We start from the raw sequence: 19,306 nt of genomic DNA on the forward strand, positions 1-19,306 counted from the left end.
AATATTGAATCAGCTGTGAATCCCTGAAACAAGTTCTACTTCCTCATGGTATATAATTCTTCTTACATATGCTAAATTACACTTGCTAAGGTTTTGTTAAAGAATTTTGTGTTTATATTCACTAGGGATATTTTTATCCCAGGGATAAATCCCACCTCATCATGATGTATGATTTTTTCAATATATTAGTGAACTCAGTTTGCTAACATTTTGTTGAGGGTTTTGTATCCATATTCATCATGGATATTGATCTGTATTTTTCTTCTAGTGTCCTCATATAGTTTTGGTTTCAGTTAAGTGTTCCTTTAGATTCTATTTCTTTTGAAAAGTATGAGAAAATTGATATTAGTTTTTCCTTAAATGTTTGATAGAATTTACCAGTGAAGTCATCTGGTTCTAAACTTTTCTATGTTAGGAGACTTTTGATTACTGATTCAATCTCCCTGCTAATTAGTGCCTTAGTTTTTTTGTGTTTTTTTTTTTTTCTTCATGATTTAGTCTTAGTAAGTTGTATGTTTCTAGGAATGTATCCATTTCTATGTTGTCTGTTGGCATACAATTTCTTATAGCAGTCTCTCATAATCTTCTGTATTTGTATGGTATCAACTGTGATGTCTCCTCTTTCTTCCTAACCTTACTTCCTTGAATCCTCTCTCTCAAGTATAACAAAGAGTTTGTCTATTTTGTTTATCTTTTCAAAAAATAAATCTCTTGGTTTCATTTATCTTTTCTGTAGTCTTTTTAATGTCTATTCCATTTATTTCTGGTCTTTATTTCCTTCTTCTCACAAAATTTGGTTTAATTAGTTCTTTTCTTCTAGTTCCTTGGGGTATAAAGTTATATTGTTCATTTGAGTTCTTTTTTTAATGTAGGCATCTATCACTATAAAATGACCTCTAAACAGCTTTTACTATATCCTATTAGTTGTCATTCTGTTTTCATTTAAGATTTTTTTTTCAATACATTGGTTGTTGTAAGTTTTTTAATCTCTACATAATTGTGAATTTTCCTGCTTTCCCTTATAACTGATTTATTGTTCTGTCACTCAGCTGTGTCTGACTGCAACTCCATGGACTACAGCACACCAGGCTTCCCTGTCCTCCATATCTCCCAGAGTTGCTCAATGTCATGTCCATTGAGTCAGCGATGCCATCCAACCTCTCATCCTCTGTCATCCCCTTCTCCTCCTGTCCTCAATCTTTCCCAGAATCAAGGTCTTTTCCAAAGAGCTTGCTCTTTGCATCAAGTGGCCAAAGTATTGGAACTTCAGCATCAGTCCTTCCAATGAGTATTCAGGGTTGATTTCCTTTAGGATTGACTGGTTTGATCTCCTTGAGATCCAAGGGACTCTCAAGAGTCTTCTTCAGCACCACAGTTTGAAAGCATCAATTCTTTGGCAATCTCTGGGACAACATTAAATGCACCAACATTTGCATTATAGGGGTCCTAGAAGGAGAAGAGAGAAAGGACTTGAGAAAATATTTGAAGAAGTATAGCTGAAAACTTTCCTAAAAAATGGGAAAGGAAATAGTCAACCAAGTCCAGGAAGTACAGAGAGTCCCATGCAGGATAAACCCAAGGAGGAACACACTGAGACATAGTAATCAAAATGATGAAAATTGAAGATAAAGACAAAATGTCAAAAGAAACAAGGGGAAAATGACAAGTAACATACAAGGAACTTCCATAATGTTTTCAGTTGATTTATCAACAGAAACTCTACAAATCAGAGGAGAAGGTCAGGATATTTAAAGTGATGAAAAGAAAGAACCTACAACTAAGAATATGCTACCCAGCAAGACTCTTGCTCAGATTTGATGGAGAAATCAAAAGCTTTCCAAACAGGCAAAAGCTAAGAGATTCAGCACCACCAAACCAGCTTTACAACAAAAGCTAAAAGAACTTCTCTAAACAAGAAATACAAGATAAGGAAAAGACTTAACAATAAACCCAAAACAATTTAGAAAATGGTAATAGGATCATATACATTGATAACCACCTTTAAATGTAAGTGGATTAAATGCATCAACCCAAAGACATAAACTGGCTGGGCAGATGAAAACGTGTACATATGCATTTCCACTTACTAATCACTCCAACAGACCCCCCCAAATTGTATTCAATTATTTTATATTGTTATGTTAATCATGTTTCCATTATGGCTTGACTGTGGACTGTGGACTGTGAAGAAGGCTGAGCACCGAAGAATTGATGCTTTTGAACTGTGGTATTGGAGAGGACTCTTGAGAGTCCCTTGGACTGCAAGGAGATCCAACCAGTCCATTCTGAAGGAGATCAACCCTGGTATTTCTTTGGAAGGAATGATGCTAAAGCTGAAGCTCCAGTACTTTGGCCACCTCATGCGAAGAACTGACTCATTGGAAAAGACTCTGATGCTGGGAGGGATTGGGGGCAGGAAGAGAAGGGGACAATCGAGGATGAGATGGCTGGATGGCATCACGGACTCGATGGATGTGAGTCTGAGTGAACTCCAGGAGATGGTGATGGACAGGGAGGCCTGGAGTGCTGCGATTTATGGGGTTGCAAAGAGTCGGACACGACTGAGCAACTGAACTGAACTGATTAAGAAAACTGATAAATATAATTTATTATTATTTTTATATAACTATTATTTGCTTAATACCATTGTATCATGGTTGATAAACAGAAAATAATAGAATTCTATATCACTAACTCTACCATTTAGTACAAATTCTGTAATCATTTTTTAAAATCCAGATGCATATCAGAATTATCTGGAATTTTTTGAAAAATACAAATGCCCAGGTGTTGATATTTTTCTCAAAAGCTCCAGATGTGTTTCTAATGAGCAGCCATGTTTAAAAACAACTGTACTATATGATGATCTTTTACTTAAAAAAGAAAAGAAAAAGAAAAGAAAATCCTGTGGATTCTAGATATAGAACCCTTCAGCATTTAGGTTACTGAGTATAAGAATTAAGTTGTTAGATTAATTCTCATTTAGTATTTTAATACAGACAGGGGATGCTCAATCTAACTACTTTCATTTTAGAATTATAACTGACATAATTTGATAGAATGTTTTTTTCTTATAATTCAGTAAATCTCAGAATGTGATTTTAGAATCCTTGGGAGGCCCCAAGACCCTTCAAGAACCCATGAGGGCCTTCTTTTTCTAATTACATATCTGTATGAGGCCATATTTTCTTTATTTACTTCAGTCAAAACAACATATCACAACAGTTTGAATGCAGAAGTAGATATGAGAAAATATCTGTTTTATTAAGACCGATATTGAAGAGATGTGCAAAAATGTAAAATAATGTCATTCTTTTAATTATTTTTATTTTGGAAAGTATATTTTTTTCATAAAATGTGTTTATGTTGATATAAAATGGGTTTGTTATTTCAAATGACTTAAGTATATATTTGAAAATTCTTTTAATTTTTAATACATTAATATCTATGTATATAATTTGTATAAACAAAAACTTTCTAGCATCCTCAATAACAGGCCCAATAATTGGGCCCTATTATATTTTCTTAGTGATTATTTTTCATCCCATGTGGTCTATCAGCTGCCAGTAAGGAAATATTTTATTCTACATTCATCTTTGTGTATGTATTTCCTTATACTGTCTAGCATCCTGTAGAAAGATATTTAATAAATGTTTTTTGAATTAAAAATAAAATGTTTAGAGAAACAAATTTACAGAGACAGAAATAGACAAATGATTACATAAGACCAAGGTAACAGTGGGGGTTAATTGCAAATGGGAAGGAGGAGAATTTTGGGAATGGTGGAAATTTCTAACACTGGATTGTGAAGACAGTTATACAGTTATATATTAACGCAAATTTACCAAAATTATGGACTCATAAACGCAAAATGGGTAAATTTTATAGCATATAAGCTATATGTTCTTAAAGCTATTAAACATAATGGAGACCCCTCAAAATGTTAAATACTTGTTTCTCCACAATTTGATAATCACATGATCAGTAATTTTTAGCAGTAGGCACATAAGCTTTTATAAATTTTGTTAAGACATTAGTATGATAATATATTCACTAGTTTCTGATATTTCATGTAAGTGATAAAAATACTGATTTATATAACTTAGGTAATAGAAATTAGAAGTTAAGGTTTTACTTTATTTAAAATGAAACTCAAATGAAGCCAACTACCTTTTTCAAAGCAGAGCAGAAATTAAAGAGAAGTCGGTGGTTACATGTCTTGAATCTTTCAGGAAGATGCCAGTTTTGAATTATTTCTTCATCAGAAATCACATGATGATCCAATGCTTTGAGAGTCCATATACTGTTGACAAGAACATGTCTATATCCTTTTTTAAGGCTTACTGGACAATCAAACATAGTGAGGGCAATGAGGCTCGGACAGGCAGATAACATACATACGTTCTTTAACTTTGCAAACCCATTGTCATGTAGATAGAGAAGTTTTAGATTCTTCAATCCACTCCAAAATTTGGTACCTGGTAGACTCTTTATCTGAAGCAATAATAGTAATACTTTAAATACAAATACCAATAATCCCTGAATTATATGGAAAAAAAAGGAAAAACATTATATATCTTCTATAATTCAATATTCAATGCAAATAGCAAATTTCTCATTAGTAAACAAAAATGGAATTTCTAATTATCCAAAGGATGACTGGGGTAAACTAAAATACATTAGGTACCTGTAATTACTAGTGTAATTAAACAAACAAACATATAATCCATTCAATAAAAATTCCTTTGTAATAAGCAGACTTTTTAATCTTTTCTAAAATATTTCCCTTACATGAAAAATGTAAGGGGTCAAATCAATCAATGTGATACTCCAAAAATGAAGGATAAAAATCATATAGTCATCTCAATAGATACAAGAAAGGTATTTGCCAAAATTCAACATCCATTTATAGTTAAAACTCTCAACAAAGAGTATAGAAGGAATATACCTCCACATAATAAAGGCCATGTATGACAAGCTTACAGCTAACATCATTCTCAATGGTAAAAAGATAAAATCTTTCCCTCTAACAGCAAGAATAAGACAAGGATGCCCAGTTTTGTATTTTCATTCAACATAGCACTGGGAGCTAGAAGTCCTAGCCAAAGTAATTAGGCAAGAAGAAGGAACAAAGGCATCTAAATTGGAAAGGAAAAAGTAAAACTGTCACTTTTTGCAAATTAAATGACCTACATTCACACCTCAGAGATTTTGTGCATTTGGTTTCAGATTACTGCAATATAGCAAATATTGCAATAAAGAAGGAGTTTTTTTTTGGTTTCCCAGTACATATTAACATTGTTCACACTATATTACAGTTTATTAAGTGTGAAACAGCATTATGTCTAGAAAAAAATCAAAGTATACATCTGATGTAAAATATACTGTATTGCTGCTGCTGCTGCTAAGTCACTTCAATCGTGTCTGACTCTGTGCGACCCCAGAGACGGCAGCCCACCAGGCTCCGCCATCCCTGGGATTCACCAGGCAAGAACACTGGAGTGGGTTGCCATTTCCTTCTCCAGTGCATGAAAGCAAAAAGTGAAAGTGAAGTCGCTCAGTCATGTCCAACTTAGAGACCTCATGGACTGTAGCCTACCAGGCTCCTCCGAACATGGGATTTTCCAGGCAAGAGTACTGGAGTGGGTTGCCATTGCCTACTCCAATACTTTATTGCTAGAAATTGCTAATCATCACTGATAATGTAGGATTGCCACAAATCTTCAATTTGTAAAAAATGTAATACTTGTGAAGTGCAATAAAGTGATACCTACTAAAATACAGTATGCCTGTATACAGAAAACCCTAAATACTCCAGAAAATAACTGTCAGAATAAACAAAATTAATTAACATTTCAGAATACAAAATCAATACACAAAATTATGCAGTCTTTCTATGCCTGAGCTATTGAATATTGGAAGGGGAAATTAATAAAATAATCTCATTCATAATTACATCAAAATAGTAAAAATATTTAGAAATAAATTTAACCAATGAGGTGAAAGATATGCATATACAGTGAAAATTATAAAACATGCTGAAAAGTAATTGAAGAATACAAGTAAACTGAAAGATATTCTGTCCTTGTGGGCTGTAAGAATTAATGCTGTTATAACATTTATACTACCCAAAGCAACCTAGAGATTCAACAAAAGCCATGCCAAAATTCCAGTGGCATTTTAAACATATATAGAACAAATAATCCTAATATTTGTACAAAACTACAAAACACTCAAATAGTCAAACACTTTGAGAAAGAATGAAGCTGGCGCTGTCACACTTCGTGAATTCAAAGCATAATATAAAGCTACAATTAAAAAAAAAAAAGAAAGAAAGAAAGAAACAGAATGGTACTGGCATTTTTTAAAAAAAGGTCAATGAAACAGAAACACAGCCCATGAATAAACCCACACATTGATTTACAAAACTAACTTACAGTAAAGATCAATTTATTTACAAAAATGGAGTCAAGAGCATACACTAAGAAAAGAGCATTTTCTTCAATAAATTGTGTTGGAAAAATGGGACATACACATGTGAAAGAATGAAATTTGACCACTATCTTATGCTGTACAGAAAAGTAAACTCAACATTGATTAAAGACTTGAAGGCACAATCTGAAACCATAAAATTCCTAGAAGAAAACACTGGTGGTAAGCACCTTGGTATGGGTCTTGGCGATAGTTTTTTCAATTTGACACCAAAAGTGAAGGCAAAAAACTCAAAACTGAACACAGTGAAATGATGTCAAACTAAAAAGCTTCTGCACATAAAGGAAACCATCAATAAAAAGAAAAGGGAACCTACTGAATGGGCGAAAATATTTGCAAATCACATCTGAGATGAGGCTAACATCAAAAAACCATAAAGAACTCATACAACAATAGGAAAAAAAATCCAACTAAAAAATAGGCAGAGGATCTAAGACAATGTTTTTTCCAAATAAGACATACCGGTGGCCAGCAGGTACATCAAAAGTTACTCAGCATCACCAATCATCAGGGAAATGCATATTGAAACCACAGGACCATTCTCATGCCTGTGAGAATGGCTATTATCAAAGAGACAAAAAATAAAGTGTTGGCAAGGATGTGGAGAACAGGGAACCTGTGCAATGTTTGGAGGATTGTAAATTGGTGTAGTCACTAGGTAAACAGCAGGGGTTCCTCAAAAAATTCAAAGTAAAGCTTCCATATGACCCAGCAATTCTATTTCTGGAAATGTATTACAAGGAAGTGAAAATACTAGCTCAAATAGACACATACACTCCCATGTTCACTGCAGTATTATTTATAATAGCCAAGACATGAAAGCAACCAAAATGTCTGTCTCCTGCTGTCAATGGAAGAGTAAGTAAAGAAAATGTGATATACACATCCAGTGTATTGACTCACAAAAAAAGAATGAAATCACGCCATTTGAAACAACATGGTGTACTTTCAGGGTATTACACTAAATGAAATAAGAGAGAAAAACAAGTACCATGTGATCTCACTCTGGTGGAATCTGAAAAAAACAAAAAAAAAACTCTTACAGAGAACTATCAGTGATTCAGAGGCAGAGGTGGTGGGGGAAATGTGAAGGTGCTAAAAAGATACAAATTTTCAGTTATAAGATAAATGAGTCCTGGGGATATATTCAATAATATTCAGCAGGGTGAGTATAGTTAATACTATAGGATTATATATTTGTAACTTGTTAAGAAAATAGATAATAATAATAACAGTTCTCATCATGAGGGAAAAATTTTAATTTTTTAGGGAAGGATGCTAACTCGACTTATTGTGATCATTTTGCAATATAAACAAATGCTGAATCATTATGTTGTATACTTGAAATTAATATAATGCTGTATGTCTAGTACATATCATTAAAAAAAATTAAGCAGTCAAGAAGTAGTCTTAAGACTATGGATTTAAGAAGCAAAATAAACCAAATCACACACTGTTGGGTTTACATATTTTAAATTACAAATGTTTGATTATATTTAAAATGTTTATTAAATGGTTAATTTAAGTGTTTGCTTATATTTGTGTTTTTTATTTAGTTCCGAATTATTTATATTTCACACAAAAAGACTACCTGGGAGAAATACTGTGTATAGATAACCTACGAGCTTATTACATATCAGCTTCATTTATATGCAAACAAGTGAAATGACTATTGCTTACCTGATTTCCATGGAGATCAAGTTTGATTAATTTTATGCAACTCTGAAGTGGACGAATATCTGTAATAAAATTGTTTGAGAAGATGCATACTCTAAGAGAGATACAAGATTGAAGATTTTCCATAGATTTTAAATGAAGGCCACTGAACTTCACAAAAACAAAATCTTTTTGATCTTCTATTATATTTTCATTATAGTGACTCCATTCTCTGTGATTGGTTAGCTCTTCTATGATTGTTCCATGAAACATCTAAGAAAAATGAGAAATTTTGAGTTTTTCTCAAATAAATGTGTCTGAAAATAATATTTTCTAAGAGTAAGAATCTTAGAAATCTTAATCTTAAGAATCTTCCATCCCGAAGCATTTTTGAGTTTTTCTTATATTTTTATTGGAGTATAGCTGATTTACAATGTTGTATTATCGGCATACAGAAAACTGCATCAGTTATACGAATACACATAACCACCCATTTTTTTAAGATTCTTTTCCCATATAAGCCATTGCAGAGTATTGAGTAGAGCTCCCCGTGCCGGTTCTTAGTTATCTATTTTATATGCAGTAGTGTGTTTATGTCAGTCTAAATCTCCCAATTTATCCCTAACCCCTCCTTATCCATTTTCTACAACATAAATGAAACTTGAGGACTTTATATTAAGTGAAATAAGTCAACAGAGAAAGACAAATACTATATTATTTTGCTTAATGTAGAATCTAAAACAGTTGAACTTTATTCAAATAGAAATTAAATTGGTGGTTGCCAGCTGTGGCCAAAATGGGGTGCGAGAAATGGGAAGATGTTAGACAAAGGGAACAAAACTCCAGTTATAAAATGAACAAGTTTGGGGGATACAATGTAGAACACCACAAGGGCGTGTTAGGTTGCTTCAGTCGTGTCTCTTTGTAACCCTGTAGACTGTCCCCCTCCAGGCTCCTGTGTCCACAGGGATTCTCCAGGCAAGAATACTTGAGTGGGTTGTCAGGCCCTCCTCTAGGGGATCTTCCTGACCTAAGGATCAAACTGCTGTCTCTTATGCCTCCTGCAATGGCAAGCAGGTTCTTTACCACCAGTACCACCTGGGAAGCCTACAACACCATGACTATAGTTAAAAAAAACTATACTGTATACTTAGTCACTTAGAGAGTAGGTCCTAAATGTCCTCATACCCAATAAACAAGCAAACAAACAAACAAAAAAACAGGTAATGACGTGATAGGTGTGTTAACGAACCTTACCATGGTAATCATTTTGCAATGTATCAGTTCAGTTCAGCTCAGTCGCTCAGTCGTGTCCGACTCTTTGCGACCCCATGAATCGCAGCACGCCAGGCCTCCCTGTCCATCACCAACTCCTAGAGTTCACTCAGACTCACGTCCATTGAGTCAGTGATGCCATCCAGCCATCTCATCCTCTGTCGTCCCCTTCTCCTCCTGCCCCCAATCCCTCCCATCATCAAAGTCTTTTTTCCAATGAGTCAACTGTTCGCATGAGGTGGCCAAAGTACTGGAACTTTAGCTTTAGCATCATTCCTTCCAAAGAAATCCCAGGGCTGATCTCCTTCAGAATGGACTGGTTGGATCTCCTTGCAGTCCAAGGGACTCTCAAGAGTCTTCTCCAACAGCACAGTTCAACCACATCAATTCTTCGGCACTCAGTCTTCTTCACAGTCCAACTCTCACATCCATACATGACCACAGGAAAAACCATAGCCTGGACTAGATGGACCTTAGTTGGCCAAGTAATATCTCTGCTTTTGAATATGCTATCCAGGATGGTCATAACTTTTCTTCCAAGGAGTAAGAGTCTTTTAATTTCTTGGCTGCAGTCACCATCTGCAGTGATTTTGGAGCCCCCCAAAATAAAGTCTGACACTGTTTCCACTGTTTCCCATCTATTTCCCATGAAGTATATGTACATGTGTATCAAATTATCATATTGTATATATTAAACTTGTACAATGTTATATATCAATTATATCATAATAAACCTGAAAGTAAAGATTCCTAATGCGTTTAGCTGATTTAGATTAAAATATGTTAATTCTTTGAAATCCCTCAGTTTGAATTCTCTACAAACAATATCCAATGTCTTTTTTTAAAGTGCACATTTTTTTCATATATTTCCACTGTGTAATAAAGCACCCCAAAACCTACTGTGTTTAAAAAAAAATCAACATTTATTCTTTCTTAGATCTGTGGGTTGACTTAGTAAAATGACAGTTCTTTTCCAAGTGATGTTGACCTGAGAGTCAATCTTGTGGGAATCATTCAAATACCTCCAAGGTGGCTAATTTACATATGTGAAACACTGGCAAAGACAGCAGGAAGGTAGGTTTTGCTAGGATGCTGGGATGTATGGGTCTCTCTCACCATACTATACCAAGGTTTCTCTAACTATAGCAGTACTCATGATGTCATCTTCTCACATGTATATTCATCTGTCTCTGTTAATAAGGAAGCAAGGTTTTTATATGGTTGAATCAGGGCTCCAAAAAGTATAAACATAGAATATGTCAGGCCTTCTAAACGTTTATGTCGAACTTGCACAGCTTTAACTCTTTGACATTCTATTGCTCAGAGGAAGTTATTTTGATGGTTTGAACCAGCTTTAAGGGAGTTAAATAAAGACAAACATAAAAGTTGTTCTGAGCTTGGTGACCTTAGGCAAGTTAAGTATCTTCTGTTTCATATGTATCAAAATTATATGCCTCAATTTCCTCATCTATAAAATGTGGATAGTAACAGTATTTGATGGAAATGATTGTTATGAGGACTAAACGAGTCTGCATAAAGGCTTTAGAATAATGTCTGGCACATAGCAAGCACTATAAGATGAATATTACTTATAAAGCAAATATCTAGTTGAATTAACAATTCAAGATAGAATGTCTATTCAAAAAGTAAGTGAGGGCACTTCTGGTTTTCAGTCCTTCATGTAAGGAGCTTGGAAGGTGTCACCCCATCTTAGCAAGTAAAAGCAGGACAATTAACTGAAAAATCAACAAGTCTTCTTAGATTCATCAAAGAAGGGAGGTCACAGGGAGAATCAATACTCCAAAAATCAGAGACAGGTAGGCAGATATAGAGATTCAGAACCTACGGGAGTGGAAATTCACCCGCAAAGTTCTCTCGAGAAAACAGCATCTCCCAATAGGAAAACCTATAACTGACAAGTTATGACATGCTCTGTATTGACATTACACAGCCTCGATGTACTCCTTTTACTATTTGGAACCAGACTGTTGTTCCATGTCCAATTCAAACTGTTGCTTCCTGACCTGCATACAGGTTTCTTAAGAGGTAGGTCAGGTGGTCTGGTATTCCCATCTCCTTCAGCATTTTCCACAGTTTATTATGATCCACACAGTCAAAGGCTTTGGCATAGTCAATAAAGCACAAACAGCTGTTTTTCTGGAACTCGCTTGCCTTTTCGATGATCCAGCGGATGTTGGCAATTTGATCTCTGGTTCCTCTGTCTTTTCTAAAACCAGCTTGAACATCTGGAAGTTCACGGTTCAAGAATTGCTGAAGGCTGGCTTGGAGAATTTTGAGCATTACTTTACCAGCATGTGAGATGAGTGCAACTGTGAGGTAGTCTGAGCATTCTTTGATATTGCCTTTTTTGGGGATTGGAGTGACTACTGACCTTTTCCAGTCCTGTGGCCACTGCTGAGTTTTCCAAATTTGTTGACATACTGAGTGTAGCACTTTCACAGCATCATCTTTTAGGATCTGAAATAGCCCAACTGGAATTCCATCATCTCCACTGCTTTGTTTGTAGTCATGATTCCTAAGGCCGACTTGACTTCACATTCCAGGATGTCTGGTCCTAGGTGAGTGTGAGTGATCACATATCATGATTATCTGGGTCATGAAGATATTTTTTGTACTGTTCTTCTATGTATTCTTGCCACCTCTTCTTAGTATCTTCTGCTTCTGTTAGGTCTATGCCATTTCTGTCCTTTACTGAGCCCATCTTTGCATGAAATGTTCCCTTGGACATGGAACAACACACTAGTTCCAAATAGAAAAAGGAGTATGTCAAGGCAGTATATTGTCACCCTATTTAACTTAAATGCAGAGTACATCATGTGAAATGCTGGCCTGGAGGAAGCACAAGCTGGAATCAAGATTGCCAGGAGAAATATCAATAACCTCAGATATGCAGATGACATCACCCTTATGGCAGAAAATGAAGAACTAAAGAGCCTCTTGATGAAAGTGAAAGAGGAGAGTGAAAAAGTTGGGTTAAAAATCAACATTCAGAAAACTAAGATCATGGCATCTGGTCCCATCACTTCATGGCAAATAGATGGGGAAACAGTAACTGACTTTATTTTTCTGGGCTCCAAAATCACTGCAGATGGTGATTGCAGCTATGAAATTAAAAGACACTTACTCCTTGGAAGGAAAGTTATGACCCACCTAGACAGCATATTCAAAAGCAGAGATATTACTTTGCCAACAAAGGTCTGTCTAGTCCAGGCTATGGTTTTTCCACTAGTCATGTATGGATGTGAGTGTTGGACTATAAAGAAAGCTGAGCAGCAAAGAATTGATGGTTTTGAACTGTGGTGTTGGAGAAGACTCTTGAGAGTCCCTTGGACTGCAAGGAGATCCAACCAGTCCATTCTAAAGGAGATCAGTCCTGGGTGTTCATTGGAAGGACTGATGTTGAAGCTGAAACTCCAATACTTTGGCCACCTGATATGAAGAGCTGACTCATTTGAAAAGACCCTGATGCTTGGAAAGATTGAGGGCAGAAGGAGAAGGGGATAACAGAGGATGAGATGGTTGGATGGCATCACTGACTCAATGGATATGGGTTTGGGTGGACTCAAGAAGTTGGTGATGGACAGGGAGGCCTAGCATGCTGTGGTTCATGGGATTGCAAAGAGTCAGACATGACTGAATGACTGAACTGCATTGACAGGAGATTAAAAACTCCAGGAGTCAATGATGGGAACCCTACTTGCTTTTGTGAGATTAATACCTAGGAGCTCTCACACATCCTCAAAGTGAACACTGGAGAAAATCCATTTATGCTTTCAAAAGGGGGGAGAAAATAAATAATTCTCAAATACACCAGAGCATTCTGCTCTTAATAAGGCCTGTCCTCAAAGAAAACTATTGAATGGACCTTACATGATTGAGGTTTTATTAAAGTCTCATGGAAGAAGAAAAATACTCAATTCCATCCCCCTCTAGCATTCATTTAGAGGAAGGGGAATATTCAACTCTAGACCACTCTTACCCTCTTGCCCAGCTAAGAGGTAGGAAAACTAAGAAATACTTGTGAAATCCACAACCCAATGGCACAGGCTCACTGAAAGACTAAGACTTAATGATATAACTGTAGAATACTTCTTTCTACCCACACCTCGTCACTACACAACAGCATTATTTTACGAGTTCCTTTCACAAGTACATCATGTCTGTCTTTCAACCAAAAAATTGCAAGATATACTATACTAAAAGAAAAAAACACAGAGTAAGCATAAGAACTAGAATCAGCCTTGGCAAAGATGTTGAAAATACCAGACTAGAAATTTAAAACATAGAAGATTTACATGCTAATCAACTGAATGAACAAAAGTAGATCATAAACAAGAACAGATGGATAGTATAAGGCAGAGAGATAGAAATAATACAGAGATGCTAGAGATACAAAATACTATCACAGAATTGATAGATGCCTTTTAACGGCTCGTTTAGTAGATGGGATATGGCTGAGTGGCTGACGAGAGAATCTCTGAGCTTGAAAATATGTCAATAGAAACTTCAAAAACTGAAAAGCAAACAAAACTAAGACTGAGAAAAGCAGACCAGAATAACCCAAAACTGTGGGATAATTACAGAAAGCATTCAATACGCACACAGGAAATACCAGAATGAGAAGAAAGTGCTAAAGGAGAAAGGAACATTAAAATATACTGAAGAAATAATACTGGTGAATTTATGTAAATTAATGTTAGATACAACCCAATAACAAGGAAGCAGAAAACGCCAAGCAAGAAAGAGATCCAAAAAAAAAAATATATATATATATATATATATATAAAACAAGACATATCATTTTTAAATTTCATGAAGGATACAGAAAGAAATGTGAAAGATGCCATAGGAAGAAAACCCTTTGTTCACAGAAAGGAAAAAATAAGAATTTTATCTAACTTTCCCTAAGAAACCAGGCTAACAAGAGGACAGTAGAGTGAAGTGTTGAGAGGAAGAAATCTACACCTTGTGAAATTATTCTTAAAAAGTAGATGAGAAAAAAAGAATTACAGACAAAAACAAGAAAATTCCTGTCAGCAGACCTGCCTTAAAAGATTTGTTCTTTAGAGAGAAAGAAAATAGTACAGTTCAGAAGCTCAGATCTATGTAAAAAAAAAGAAAGAACTCTGGGGCAGGAACAACTGAAGGTAAAATAAGAATCTCTTATTTTTCTTATTTTTAGTATATATAACAGATAAAAGTTCATTCAATATTAATAGTAAAAATGTATTTGATTATATACTCATACCTATGTACAGCTGATGCTTCTACAATGCGGCTGGAGGTAGGGGTGAAAACACTCACACAGTTAAAAGCCATTTGTCTCTCAGTAGCCACAGAAAATTGGTTCCAAAATCCACCGCAGATAACAAATTCCATGAATGCTCAAGTCACAAAATCAGCCCTCCACACAACTATCCGAGGATCTGCATCTTTGGCTTCAGTTCCGTTCAGTTCAGTCACTCAGTCATGTCCCACTTTTTCGACCCATGAATTGCAGCACGCCAGGACCCCTGTCCATCACCAATTCCCGGAGTCCACTCAAACCCATGTCCATTGAGTCAGTGATGCCATCCAACCATCTCATCCTCTGTCGTCTGCTTCTCCTCTTGCCCTCAATCTTTCCAAGCATCAAGGTCTTTTCAAATTAGTCAGCTCTTCATATCAGGTGGCCAAAGTATTGGAGTTTCATTTTCAACATCAGTCCTTTCAATGAACACCCAGGACTGATCTCCTTTAGAATGGACTGGTTGGATCTCCTCGCAGTCCAAGGGACTCTCAAGAGTCTTCTCCAACACCACAGTTCAAAACCATCAATTCTTTAGCACTCAGCTTTCTTTATAGTCCAACATTCATATCCATACATGACCAGTGGAAAAACCAAAGCCGTGACTAGATGGACTTTTGTTGGCAAAGTAATGTCTCTGCTTTTGAATATGCTGTCTAGGTTGGTCATAACTTTCCTTCCAAGGATTAAGTGTCTTTTAATTTCATGGCTGCAATCACCATCTGCAGTGATTTTGGAGCCCAGAAAAATAAAGTCAGCCACTGTTTCCACCGTTTCCCCATCTATTTGCCATGAAGTGATGGGACTGGATGCCATGATCTTAGTTTTTTGAATGTTCAGTTTTAAGCCAACTTTTTCACTCTCCTCTTACACTTTCATCAAGAGGCTCTTTAGTTCTTCTTCACTTTCTGCCATAAGGGTGGTATCTGCATATCTGAGGTTATTGATATTTCTCCTGGCAATCCTGATTCCAGCTTGTACTTCCTCCAGCCCACTGTTTCTCATGATGTACTCTGTATATAAGTTAAATAAGCAGGGTGACAATATACCACCTTGACATACTCCTTTTCCTATTTGGAACCAGTCTGTTGTTCCATGTCCAGTTTCAACCAACCACAGATTGTGTAAATATAGAAAAGCAGAGACATTACTTTGCCAACAAAGGTCCATCTAGTCAAGGCTATGGCTTGTCTAGTGGTTATGTATGGACATGAGAGTTGGACTGTGAAGAAAGCTGAGTGCTGAAGAATTGATCCTTTTGAACTGTTGTGTTGGAGAAGACTCTTAAGAGTCCCTTGGACTGCAAGGAGATCCAACCAGTCCATTCTAAAGGAGATCAGCCCTGGGTGTTCTTTGGAAGGAATGATGCTAAAGCTGAAATTCCAGTACTTTGGCCACCTCATGCGAAGATTGGACTCACTGGAAAAGACTGATGCTGGGAGGGATTGGGGGCAGGAGGAAAGGGGACAACAGAGGATGAGATGGCTGGATGGCATCACTGACTCAATGGACGTGAGTTTGAGTGAACTCCGGGAGATGGTGATGGACAGGGAGGCCTGGCGTGCTGCGATTTACAAGGTCGCAAAGAGTTGGACATGACTGAGCAACTGAACTGAGCTGAACATTTATTGAAAAGACAAAAAAAGCACAGAAACGGACCCAACAGTTCATACTCATGTTGTTCAAAAGTCAACTGCACATTTTTGTATCAGTAACTATGTTTATGTATAAATGAATAACAGTAAGGATACAAGGAAATGACAGAGGAATTAGGTATATATTTATAAGATATTTATGCCATAGATGAAGTAGTATAGTGTTAATTGAGACTGAATTGGAATTTTTGATATCTCTAGGGAAATGGTTTAAAAAAATTTTTTAAGTAAAATGGATATGTAAGAAAAGATAGAAAACAGAATCATATACAGTGTTCTATTGAAAATCATAAAAGGCAGAAAAGAAGAAGGCTATTTGTGTACCAAAAACAACAAATAGATAGATTAACAAATATAGATATTAATCCAACTATGTAATTAATCACTTTAAATTTCAATAGTGTAAGCATCAAAAAAAGACAGAGTGGATCAAACTTAGAGTGGATCAGGAAGTACTTCAACTATATGTTGTTCACAGGAAAGCCACCTTTTACATAAAGATAAATGTAGAATAAAAGTAAAATGATTGAGGTGAATCCTTAAACATTCAATGAAGAATATAAATTCTTCTCAAATTCTTCCAAAGTATAGAAGATAATGGAAGGTTCTGAAACTCATTTTATGAGGCCAGCATGACCGTGCCACCTTAAATAAAACAAGATATTACAGAAAAATGTAATATATATCAATATCCCTTATAAACATATATATATATATAAATACTCAACAAAAAATTATCAAACAGAACTGAACAATACTTTAAAAGGATTATATACCATATTAGGTGAGATTTATTCCAGAGAAGCAAGGATGGTTCAACATCCACAAATCAGTCCATGTGATATACCACATTAACAAACTGAACAATACAAATTATATGATCATCTCAATAAATGCAGAAAACGCATTTGACAAAATTCAACATCAGTTTATGATAAAAACTCTCAAAACTTGGTATAGACAGAACATACTTCAACATAATAAAGGCCATAAGCTACAAGCTCACAGCTAACATCATACTCAATGCTGAAAAGCTGAAAGCTTTTACCTCAAGAATAGAAACAACACAAGGATGCCCACTCAGCACTTTTACTCATCATACTTTTGGAAGTCTTAATCAGAACACTGAGGCAAGAATAAAAGGTAAAAGGTATTAAAATTGAAAAAAAAAAAGAAGGAAAACTGTCACCATCTGCAAATGACAACATGTTACATATAGAAAATCATGAGGATTTAACATACACACACACCACAAACTGTTAAAGTTTGTTAAAGTATCAGTAACATTATAGGATACAGACTCAATACATAAAAATCTGATGCATTTTTGTACATTAATAGTAACTTACCAGAAACAGAATCAATCGCACTTATAATTGTCTCAAAAGAATAAAATACATAGGAATAAATATTACTGAGGAAGTAAAAGCCCTATCCACTAAAAAGTAAACACATTAATGACAGAAATTGAAGAAGACAAGAAAGATATTCTGTGATCATGGAGTACAAGAATTAATAATGTTAAAATATCCATGTAGATACTCAGTGTTATCTACAGTTCAGTATCAGTTCAGTTCAGTCGATCAGTCGAGTCCGGCTCTTTGGGACCCCGTGGACTGCAGCATGCCAGGCTTTCCTGTCTATTACCAACTCCTGGAGCTTGCTTAAATTCATGTCCAGCAGATTGTTGCAATAACAACCTTATCAAAATTCCAATGGCATTTTTCACACATTCTAATATCTGGATGAAACCACAAAAGACCCCAAATAGCCAAAAAGTATTGAGAAAAAAGAACAAAGTTGAAGCCATCATACTCCCTAATTCAAACTGTATTACAAAGCTATAGTAATGAAAACAGTATAGTACTGGCATTAAAAACAAACGCATAGATCAATGGAACAGAGTAGATAGTGCAGAAACAAAACCATTCATATATAGTCAATTGGCTTAGAACAAAGAACAAAATAATATACAATGAGAAAAAAGTCTCTTCACTATATAGTGATGAGAAAACTGCACAGACACAAGCCAAAGAATGAAACTTGAGCAGTATTTTACATTATACACAAAAATAAACTGAAAATGGATTAGAGCCTTAGAAGTAATACCTGAAATCATACAACTCCTTGAAGAAAATATATGAGGCAGACTCCTTGACACTGGTCTTGGTGATAATATTCAGATCTAACATCAAAAGACAGAGGATTAGATGGTTTGATGGCATCACTGACTCAATGGAAATGAGCTTGAGCAAGCTCCGGGAGTTGGTGATGGACAGGGAAGCCTGGCACACAGCAGTCCATGGGGTCGCAAAGCATCAGACACGACTGAGCGATTGAAACGAACTGAACACCAAAAGCAAAGACAAAAAAAGCAAAAAAATTAAAAAAGAGAAATACATCAAATTAAAAATATTCTGTACAGCAAAGAAAACCATCAACGAAAATGAAAAGACAACCTATTGGATATTTGCAAATCATATATCTGATGAGGATTAACAGTCAACGTACATAATCATACAGCTCAACAGCAAAAAATAATTCCAATAAAAAATGAGTAGAAGATTTGAATGGATATTTTTCCAAAGAAGACATAGAGTTGGCTAACAAGTATATGAAAGGATGCTCAACATCACCAATCACCAGGGAAATCCTAATCAAAACCAGAAAGTGGTATCACCTCACATCCATCAAAACTGTTATCATTACAAAGGAAATAACCAGGGTTGGCAAGGACGTGGAGAAAAGGGAATCCTTGTGCACTGTTTGTAGAAATGTAAACTGCTACAATCACTCTGGAAAAGAGTAGGGAGGTTCCTCAAAAACACTAAACACAGAAAAACCATATGATCTAGCAATTTTACCTCAAGGTACTTCTCTAGAGAAACGGAAACACGATCTTGAAAAAATATCTAGACGC

General features: G+C 35.6%; 1 protein-coding gene across 1 annotated transcript in view; it reads right to left on the reverse strand.

Moving 5' to 3' along the window:
- Positions 1-19,306, reverse strand: part of LRRIQ3 (leucine rich repeats and IQ motif containing 3) — a 204,074-nt gene that overhangs the window by 168,642 nt on the left and 16,126 nt on the right. The window contains exons 2-3 of the mRNA XM_005678463.3: positions 8,173-8,421; positions 4,171-4,494 (exon numbers count right to left, since the gene is read on the reverse strand). Coding sequence (XP_005678520.2) covers positions 4,171-4,494; positions 8,173-8,421 — 573 coding nt within the window. The remainder of the gene's footprint in view (positions 1-4,170; positions 4,495-8,172; positions 8,422-19,306) is intronic.

Source organism: Capra hircus, chromosome 3, assembly GCF_001704415.2.
Source record: "Capra hircus breed San Clemente chromosome 3, ASM170441v1, whole genome shotgun sequence".
NCBI classification, from domain to species: Eukaryota; Metazoa; Chordata; class Mammalia; order Artiodactyla; family Bovidae; genus Capra; species Capra hircus.